The 10,762-nt window shown below is 45.2% G+C and overlaps 1 protein-coding gene across 1 annotated transcript; it reads left to right on the forward strand.

The window, feature by feature from the left end:
- Positions 1-210: 210 nt before the first annotated feature.
- LOC147722746 (uncharacterized) lies at positions 211-1,131 on the forward strand. Its single transcript, XM_086966885.1, has one exon. The coding sequence runs from the start codon at positions 211-213 to the stop codon at positions 1,129-1,131; it is 921 nt and encodes a 306-aa protein (XP_086823011.1).
- The last annotated feature ends 9,631 nt before the right edge of the window (positions 1,132-10,762 follow it).

Below are 10,762 nucleotides of genomic sequence, written 5' to 3' on the forward strand. Positions count from 1 at the left end.
CATTGTAAGGCGAGGCAGTTCCCACGGCTGTGGTAGAACCAACGCCACGGAAAGCAGCTGATAGCTCTGTGAGGGAACGCGAGAGACGAAAATCGGGACTGAAGGAGGAAGCAGCACAGTGTGAGGGGTTATTTACAGCCACCGTCACACACAGCTGAGTGCAAGAAATCATCCGTGATATAAATAATAAACAAGAAACGTGCAGAGATCATGGCCGCCGCTGATGTGGTCAAAAGCCGTGAGGAGGCGGCTATTGGAATGTTCGACGACGCCCCTATTGTAAATAATAACCCCATGGGGCAGGCGATGCCATCAGGCATTGGGAGCAATGCAATGAAAGAACTCTTTAAGAAATTGGAAAAAGCCATGCGTACGGAACAGGCGAAATGGTGGGAGAAGAAATCATTGTCCCGCTATTTAGAGGTTGAACGCGTTCCCCGTGGCTTGAGGATTATGCTTGCCCCAAGCTTTGAAAACCCGGATCCGGAGATGTTACATGAATGGGTAAGATGCAATTTGGACTCTTCGAGTAGATTATTAAGAATTTTGATTAAATATGCGGAGAGTGATGGTGAGAAACTGGGGGTGATAATAAGTGATCTGAATGAACAGATCAGGAAGCTGGACGACGTGGAGCAGGAAAAACGACTGCGTGAGTTAATGATACAAAGACTCACTAAAGAAAAGGAGGTAATCAAAAAAAGAAAAACCTTCAAGTTTCAGAGGGACAAATTAGATTACCAAAACGGCCGCATATTCACCTTTTCAAAAAAATATGACCAGCCCAAGGGAACGGCCGGACCTCGCACAACAGGTACTGGGCAGAGTAGCGGTAGGGGCATCAGCCCCTCAACATCTGATTTGAATCTAAGCTCGGTACCGGGCAGTGAGTCGGAAAGTGATCAACGTAATGCTAATGAAGCGGTGGGGTTTACCAAGCGGTCGTTAGGAGAGGAAGTGGAGTGCCTACGACACGACCGCAGGCAGACCCTAAGATCACACACCGCCGGTATGAAAACAGGCAGAAACGCAACCTCAAGCGCAAATGGCGGAGGAGAAGTCGAGCAGCAAACCGGCACAGTGAAGCCACCAGTGAGGGGCCGGGGACGCAAACGCTGGAACCACAAATAAATGTACAAGTAAGTGACCAACTTTCTGTAATTAACCTTTCAGATGTCCACTTAACCACCAATGAGATCAAAACTTTATCATTGGGCTTGACATATTGCCCCCCATGTACATTCAATTATGCGCAAAGAAGAATGGATTTTTTTAAATACATTAGAAAATTGAAACTTAAAAAACTATTCTTGCAGAATAAATTAAAAATGCGCATGCCATCCCAGGACAACATTAGAACTGATCTGGATCCGGGTCCATGTTTGGCAGGAGAGGTCGGTCTTTATGTGGACTTGGTTGAATTAAATAGAGAAGGTGGAACTTTGGTGGAAACTGATATAGAACAACAGATAACAACTGATGCTCCAGGGGCTACGGGTTTCAAGCCCAAATCGACATTTAATCCTATATCAGTTTATGACAATATAGAGGTTTTTAACAATCTGGTTATATCTGATTTAAAAGAACTGCATTAGGCATCTATGGTAAAGGATGTTAGGTACAATAAAAAGAGTAACAATGCCTATGGTAGCCTAATGAAAAAATTGCAGGGTGAGAACACTGTGATTGTTAAGCAATCAGATAAGGGGGGCAACATTGTCCTGTGGCCAAAACAAATGTATATGGAAGAAGCTTTACTACAATTGAATGAGAGAAACTGTTATTGTAGGAGCGATTGGCGAACAGCTAGACAGGCTTGGGATGCTTTCCATACCAGATTGTATGCTTGGAAGGGCATGGGATTACTAAGTGGGGATGAGCAGAAATCCCTCAAATCCAATTATCCAGTAATCCCTGTTTTTTATATGATTCCCAAAGTCCACATAAGTTTGACCAAGCCACCAGGGAGGCCCATTATCTCTGCCAGGCAGGGCACATTTGAGAATGCCTCTAAATACATCGATCATTTCCTGCAGGAGCATGTGAGAGCGCTTCCCTCGTACATTAGGGATACTGGTGACTTTTTGGACAAAATTAGACCCATTGAGTGGCAGGAAGATTACCTATTGTTAACGCTGGACGTAACTTCCTTATACACCAGTATAAACCATCATGATGGCTTGAGGGTGGTGAAACATTTGTTGCAGCGTAGGCCTGCCTGCATGCTACAACACAACATCATGATCAGTGAGATGACAGAGATCTGCCTCAAAAGCAACTTCTTTTTGTTTAAAAAACAAATATTCCAACAACTGAGGGGAGTTGCGATGGGGGCCTGCTTCTCCCCAAGCTACTCGTGCTTGCACATGGGGCTTTGGGAGGAGCAGGTCCTAGCAAGAACATATGAGGGTACCATGGCTAATAACATCATAGCCTGGTACAGGTTCATTGATGACCTCTTCATTATTTGGAGGGGGTCAGAGGAGGAGGCAGCTAGGTTCATAACGGACATCAATGTAAATGATTTGAACCTAAGATTCACCGGTCAGGTTAGCAGCACAAAGGTTACCTTTCTAGATGTGGAGGTGAGCATTGCCAACGGCAAAATAGTGACAGATCTACATCGCAAGGTAACGGCAGGAAACATGGTGTTGCACGCCACCAGCCATCACCCCGCGCACCTGATTCAAAGCATTCCCTACGGGGAAATGCTGAGGATCAGAAGGATCTGCAGCACAGATGAAAGCTGTGAGAGAGCACAGAATGCCAGTAGGAAAAGATTTATTGAAAGAGGGTTTTCGACAGCGATGGTGGAGGGTGCCATGAGACGTGCAAATCAAACTTCTAGGCACAGTCTGACAGTGGATGCTGGTTCTACACAAACATTAGAGAACAATGAGTCTGGTCAACCAAGATTAATAACGGCGTATAGCAGACAGCACAAAGAAATATTTAACATTATTCGCAAGAACTGGCAGGTGGTCAAGGGAGATCCGGTTATTGGTGGAATCCTTGCCAATAGACCGGCCATAACATACAGCCGAGCCAGGTCCATGAGCGATATGTTAGTAAAAAGCAGCCCTGAGTTAGCCGATGACAACTGGCTAGGGAAGAGCAAGGGCTTCATTAAATGTACAGTCTGCAAGGCGTGTAAAATAGGCAAGAGCCGTACTACCTACACAACGCCCTTCAGTAGCGAGGTGAAAACAATTAAAAAGAAAATCACCTGCAAATCAGACTTCGTTGTCTATGTGTTGGAATGCGCTCGTGGCCTGCGCTACGTGGGCAGAACGAAGTTGCACGTTCACAAGCGCATTCTTCAGCACCTCAGGGCAGTGAGCAATAAGGATGAGGTATACCCTGTCACCAGACATGTGAATACTTACCATGGGGGGGACATAGGATGTTTGCAGTACTATGCCATAGATATGGTTCCGCCACTTCGTAGAGGCGGTGACAGAGAGGCCCAGTTGCGAGTTTTGGAAACTCGATATATTTTGGAGCTTAGTACTAAAGCCCCTAACGGTTTAAATCAAACAGAAGATTTACATTCTTGTCTTTATTAAAGATTCATTCACACAAACCGTTTGGGCCCCCGTACAAGAATCAACTGCAGTACTGTAAGGGAGCAAAGATGAAATCGAGTTGAACATGTATATAGCCTTCCTCCTGTTTTTAACTTCAATTTATGGTGAAGAGAATAACAACATTTTAATCACTAGGTAACAGGGTTGTGTTTATCATAACTATGATTATGACTAACCCTGGGCGAAGAACTACGCTCCGTTTGCGGAGTTTGCGGAGTTTTGGCAACTCCGCGTTCCGCGGAGTTCGCGTAGCTGCCGATAACTCCGCTATCCGGTGCGGAGCGTAGTTGTCGCGCGCTAAATAACATTGTCGCGCGCTAAACGGCAATGGCTTACCTTGGTTCTGCGTTCGCTTTTTCCCGGTCGCGTCGGCCACCATGTTTGTAAACCCTTCCGTGCAGCTGTGCGAACGCGATAACGCCATTGGAAGCGCGATAAAGCCATAAGGACGCGCGAGTATGTTTGTTGGTAAGATCGAGTTGCCGAACACGCAGAACCTGCAATCTTGCACAGAATAACTCGCGAGCATGTTAAAAGTTAAACCATAATAATAAATTACCATTTTGGTTAGCAAACAAGTGACAAACCCCTCAAAGTTGTACCTTTGGATGTATTTTTTGGGGGGAAGGAGTCCTCTTTCTGTTTCTACTCTATTTTTGAATATTAAGGAGGAAGGGCTCTGGAGTTTACAACTTCCTGTTCCTGTCCACCAGGCTCCTCCCAGTGCTTTGTCCATGAGGTGGTCACTTTCATTTGGATTTTGAGCTGGCAGGATCACTTTCTGTGTGTGTGTTGGCTGCATTACTGCTTTTTTTGAATCTTACTGAGGACTTTTGGATTTTGAATTCTCTTTTTCAAGTAAGTTCAGTAATGTATGAGTGAGTATGATGTTGTAGACTTGTGTTTGTTTGATTTAAAAAATTTTAACTACAGTATTCATTCCTTGATTTAAATTATTGATGGGTGCCTACTTTTATGAGGTCCCAACTTGTATTTCTTTTTAAATTTCATCCAGGCTACATAGAGAGGTACCCATGGGTAAAATCATAATTCTGTGTTTATGGTCATCATTATGCAATAGCAATGTCTGCTGTGGAATTTCTGTTTGTGTAATGAAAAAGTTTTTTTATTTTTTTAAGCCAATAGCTGACCCTAGTACTCCATGTAGTTAGTGTGTAGGCATGTTTGAGTTCATTGTAATAACTTTCTGTGGTTGGCCTGGCCATGTGTTGTTGGCGGCCATTTTATGTTTCCCAGCCACTTTGGTCTTGCCATAGGCCTCCAAACTTGTGGCCTACTCTTCCAGTAGGCCAGAGGTACTAGTCATAGGGTCATGAAAGGTAATCAACTGTTTTTCTGGTGTACCTCTAATTAGGAAATCATGGATGGACTGGTTTGATTTAGAAAATCTTATGTTTATGTGTGGGGTATGTCAGGTTTCGGGTGTCTGTCAATTTCTGCCATTAGGTAACCCTAGGAATACAGCTCGGGTAGTTTTGGTAACGTCGCGCCGTGTGAGAACGCGACCTCACCTTTTTTGTCTTGTTCGCGCGCTCAATGTACTGGCTCGGGAACGCGATAACGACTTTTTACTCGATTCGCGTTGCCGAACACGCCGATTTTGCATTCTCGCGAACAATATGTCCCGAGTTGCATAAAAGTTCCTCGAAAATGTTTAATGTGTCCCCTGTGCTACAAAAAAGTCCTCATTTTTGTGTTATTTACTTATTTGGTTGTAGTTTTGTCTTCCTGGAGCATGGGCCACTCCCAGTTCCTTTCTGTCCTCTATGTAATGATTTCTTGTTTATGGTTGGGGTGACCAATTTGGGGGGTGGTGTCTGGTGTGTCCATTTTGTGAAGCTAAGCATTGTCCCTTTGGCATAGGCATTTATTGTCTGTCCTCTCTTTCTTTTCATGTAGTGGTGAGGGCCATTTTGTGTGTACTTACTTCCTTTGTGATGATTCTGCTATGTTGTTGTTGGTGGGCAGGCCATGTGGTGGCGGCCATTTTGTGTATGCTTCCTTTGTGACTGATTTTGCCATGTGGTGGAGGCCATTTTGGGTGCATCCCCTTTCCATGTTGTTTTTGGGTGTCCCTGTCCTCCTGGCCCTATGGAGGCGGCCATTTTCTGTGTCCTTCCCTGGTTCTCTTCTTTTGCCATAGCCATCCAAGGCTTTTGTTGGTACTACCACTCACAGCCATAGGTGCATTCAAGTTAATCAACTATTTTTGTGGTGTAACTTTAATTACACCGTGTATGGCTTTGGATTGCTTCACATTTTTTTGTAATGGTGGTACTTTTAGTTTTTTGGTTGCTTGTGTGTAGCTATTATGGCACTCCCTGCCATTAGGTAACCCTAGGAATACAGCTCGGGTAGTTTTGGTAACGTCGCGCCGTGTGAGAACGCGACCTTACCTTTTTTGTCTTGTTCGCGCGCTCAGTGTACTGGCTCGGGAACGCGATAACGACTTTTTACTCGATTCGCGTTGCCGAACACGCCGATTTTGCATTCTCGCGAACAATATGTCCCGAGTTGCATAGAAGTTCCTCGAAAATGTTTAATGTGTCCCCTGTGCTACAAAAAAGTCCTCATTTTTGTGTTATTTACTTATTTGGTTGTAGTTTTGTCTTCCTGGAGCATGGGCCACTCCCAGTTCCTTTCTGTCCTCTATGTAATGATTTCTTGTTTATGGTTGGGGTGACCAATTTGGGGGGTGGTGTCTGGTGTGTCCATTTTGTGAAGCTAAGCATTGTCCCTTTGGCATAGGCATTTATTGTCTGTCCTCTCTTTCTTTTCATGTAGTGGTGAGGGCCATTTTGTGTGTACTTACTTCCTTTGTGATGATTCTGCTATGTTGTTGTTGGTGGGCAGGCCATGTGGTGGCGGCCATTTTGTGTATGCTTTCTTTGTGACTGATTTTGCCATGTGGTGGAGGCCATTTTGGGTGCATCCCCTTTCCATGTTGTTTTTGGGTGTCCCTGTCCTCCTGGCCCTATGGAGGCGGCCATTTTCTGTGTCCTTCCCTGGTTCTCTTCTTTTGCCATAGCCATCCAAGGCTTTTGTTGGTACTACCACTCACAGCCATAGGTGCATTCAAGTTAATCAACTATTTTTGTGGTGTAACTTTAATTACACCGTGTATGGCTTTGGATTGCTTCACATTTTTTTGTAATGGTGGTACTTTTAGTTTTTTGGTTGCTTGTGTGTAGCTATTATGGCACTCCCTGCCATTAGGTAACCCTAGGAATACAGCTCGGGTAGTTTTGGTAACGTCGCGCCGTGTGAGAACGCGACCTTACCTTTTTTGTCTTGTTCGCGCGCTCAATGTACTGGCTCGGGAACGCGATAACGACTTTTTACTCGATTCGCGTTGCCGAACACGCCGATTTTGCATTCTCGCGAACAATATGTCCCGAGTTGCATAAAAGTTCCTCGAAAATGTTTAATGTGTCCCCTGTGCTACAAAAAAGTCCTCATTTTTGTGTTATTTATTTATTTGGTTGTAGTTTTGTCTTCCTGGAGCATGGGCCACTCCCAGTTCCTTTCTGTCCTCTATGTAATGATTTCTTGTTTATGGTTGGGGTGACCAATTTGGGGGGTGGTGTCTGGTGTGTCCATTTTGTGAAGCTAAGCATTGTCCCTTTGGCATAGGCATTTATTGTCTGTCCTCTCTTTCTTTTCATGTAGTGGTGAGGGCCATTTTGTGTGTACTTACTTCCTTTGTGATGATTCTGCTATGTTGTTGTTGGTGGGCAGGCCATGTGGTGGCGGCCATTTTGTGTATGCTTCCTTTGTGACTGATTTTGCCATGTGGTGGAGGCCATTTTGGGTGCATCCCCTTTCCATGTTGTTTTTGGGTGTCCCTGTCCTCCTGGCCCTATGGAGGCGGCCATTTTCTGTGTACTTCCCTGGTTCTCTTCTTTTGCCATAGCCATCCAAGGCTTTTGTTGGTACTACCACTCACAGCCATAGGTGCATTCAAGTTAATCAACTATTTTTGTGGTGTAACTTTAATTACACCGTGTATGGCTTTGGATTGCTTCACATTTTTTTGTAATGGTGGTACTTTTAGTTTTTTGGTTGCTTGTGTGTAGCTATTATGGCACTCCCTGCCATTAGGTAACCCTAGGAATACAGCTCGGGTAGTTTTGGTAACGTCGCGCCGTGTGAGAACGCGACCTCACCTTTTTTGTCTTGTTCGCGCGCTCAATGTACTGGCTCGGGAACGCGATAACGACTTTTTACTCGATTCGCGTTGCCGAACACGCCGATTTTGCATTCTCGCGAACAATATGTCCCGAGTTGCATAAAAGTTCCTCGAAAATGTTTAATGTGTCCCCTGTGCTACAAAAAAGTCCTCATTTTTGTGTTATTTACTTATTTGGTTGTAGTTTTGTCTTCCTGGAGCATGGGCCACTCCCAGTTCCTTTCTGTCCTCTATGTAATGATTTCTTGTTTATGGTTGGGGTGACCAATTTGGGGGGTGGTGTCTGGTGTGTCCATTTTGTGAAGCTAAGCATTGTCCCTTTGGCATAGGCATTTATTGTCTGTCCTCTCTTTCTTTTCATGTAGTGGTGAGGGCCATTTTGTGTGTACTTACTTCCTTTGTGATGATTCTGCTATGTTGTTGTTGGTGGGCAGGCCATGTGGTGGCGGCCATTTTGTGTATGCTTCCTTTGTGACTGATTTTGCCATGTGGTGGAGGCCATTTTGGGTGCATCCCCTTTCCATGTTGTTTTTGGGTGTCCCTGTCCTCCTGGCCCTATGGAGGCGGCCATTTTCTGTGTCCTTCCCTGGTTCTCTTCTTTTGCCATAGCCATCCAAGGCTTTTGTTGGTACTACCACTCACAGCCATAGGTGCATTCAAGTTAATCAACTATTTTTGTGGTGTAACTTTAATTACACCGTGTATGGCTTTGGATTGCTTCACATTTTTTTGTAATGGTGGTACTTTTAGTTTTTTGGTTGCTTGTGTGTAGCTATTATGGCACTCCCTGCCATTAGGTAACCCTAGGAATACAGCTCGGGTAGTTTTGGTAACGTCGCGCCGTGTGAGAACGCGACCTTACCTTTTTTGTCTTGTTCGCGCGCTCAATGTACTGGCTCGGGAACGCGATAACGACTTTTTACTCGATTCGCGTTGCCAAACACGCCGATTTTGCATTCTCGCGAACAATATGTCCCGAGTTGCATAAAAGTTCCTCGAAAATGTTTAATGTGTCCCCTGTGCTACAAAAACGTCCTCATTTTTGTGTTATTTGGTTGTAGTTTTGTCTTCCTGGACAGGCCATGTGGTGGCGGCCATTTTGTAGGTACTTCCTTTGTGCATTTATCATTGGCCTCCCTGCTTTTGGTCTGATCTGATAGTAGGACAGAGTCCCAGAGGTGGTAGTTAGTTACTAGTTAGCGGGGCTGCTTTTTGTAGCTGTTTCTATTTGGTCTATTTAATTACCATCATTACGGCATGTGTGTATGCCATTGCATTTCCAAGTTGGTTGTCTGGGCAGGGGGGTAGGTAACTTTTTTGTGTGTGTAATAATTTTATGACTTGTATGTGTTTTTGCAGTGAAGTTTTACAAACTCTTAGCCATGGGGTATTTTGATTTTCCTTGCATTAACCTGTCATGACTCATGTGTAGCAGGCATCCTCCTTTTTCTGTCCATATTGGTATATGATAGGCCTGCTTGACTTTATTATTGGTTATTTCTGGACTTCATGTGGCTGGGAGCTGTGGTGCTCGTAGTATTAGTCTTCTTTTTTGTGTTTTATACATTGCCCTGTGTGTCTTTCAATTGTTCATGTGTTGGCTTACTGCTTGTTTGACTGACGTTTTCTGTCTTCTTTGCTTGTAGGTGCACAGAAAAAGACTGAGGAGGTGCTGGCTGTTTTCATCCATCGCCCGTTCAACTGCCAGACGGACGTCCTTCAATTGTACGCCACGTGTGGTGTGTGACTCATCTGACCACACATCTCTGCAATTTGTGCTACTGAGTGCTGCTGTGTGCTGCTGACATCAGAAGAAGATGGGTCCTAAGAGAGCAGGTACCAGGTCCTCCACCACCAAGAAAGTTGCTGAGAAGAAGGTACAGAAGAAGGAAGTGTCACTTAAGGCTGGTATGGACCCCCAAACCTTTTTTGGGCCCCCAAAACGTACGCCTGCAGCAGCGGTGTCCGTGGTGCAAGCTGGAGCCAGCACATCCGCTTTATTGGGGGCAAGCCACCAACCCAGGGCCAAGCACATGAGGGTCGAAGAGGTAGCCGGCCTAGTGTTACAAAGCAGTGATACTGAGCCTGAACTTAACTTATCGCTGTCTCAAAGTAGCACACAATCCACGCAAGATGAAAGTGCTGAACAACCGCCGCCAGCAGTAGATGTTCAACAACCACAACCACTTCCCGCAATAGTTGTTGAAAAACTACAACCACCGCCCGCAATAGTTGTTCAACAACAACAACCAAATCCCACAGTAGTAGTTGTTGAAGAACCACAGCACGCTATAGTACTTCCTCAAGAACAACAACCACCGTCTCCGCACGCAATAGTGGAAGTTGTTCCTCCCGATGTCGGGGCAGTTCAGGAAGTAGAGCCTCATTCCGAGCAAGAAGAAGAGGAAGCCACTTCTGGAGGTGATCTACTGTCTTTAAATTTACGAAAGGAAAGGAGGGTTAGTGGCAGTGCATCGAGTTCTTCGCATAGCATCCCTTCAGATGACCTTGATAAGGATTGGCATCCACAACGAAGAACTGAGCATTCAAAGGAGAGGCATCAAAAGACCAGGCTGGGAAAAAGGAAGGATCCGTCAAGGCTTGAACTTCCGGAGTTCGATGTAGGTGAACAGGATACTGATGGTGATAAAGACGGGTCTGACACTGACAATGTCATCATCACAAGCGTTATTCCTGGTGCAGAGGATGTAGAGACCAGCATTTTCACCCTATCCAGAAGGGCTGCGATTAGTGATGAGCAGATAGCACGTGTAACTCCTACACACTCAGCGCCCAAAGTAACACCAGCTCCCATTTTTGCATCAGCGAAGGCCCGGCAGCGTGCGACATCCAGCGCAAGCGCCACCTCAACAGAAGGAGGTAGTGGCAGTACTAGTACTGAACTGTCACATAGGGAAATTCAACAAAAAGGCTCCAGTTCATCCGGGATTGGAAGTGGGTCCTC

The sequence above is a fragment of the Lissotriton vulgaris genome, chromosome 4_1 (genome assembly GCF_964263255.1).
Source record: "Lissotriton vulgaris chromosome 4_1, aLisVul1.2, whole genome shotgun sequence".
Lineage (NCBI taxonomy): Eukaryota > Metazoa > Chordata > Amphibia > Caudata > Salamandridae > Lissotriton > Lissotriton vulgaris.

Excerpts from the sequence above, each read along its gene's own strand:
- LOC147722746 (XM_086966885.1), top strand. The coding sequence starts at position 211 with ATGGCCGCCGCTGATGTGGTCAAAAGCCGTGAGGAGGCGGCTATTGGA.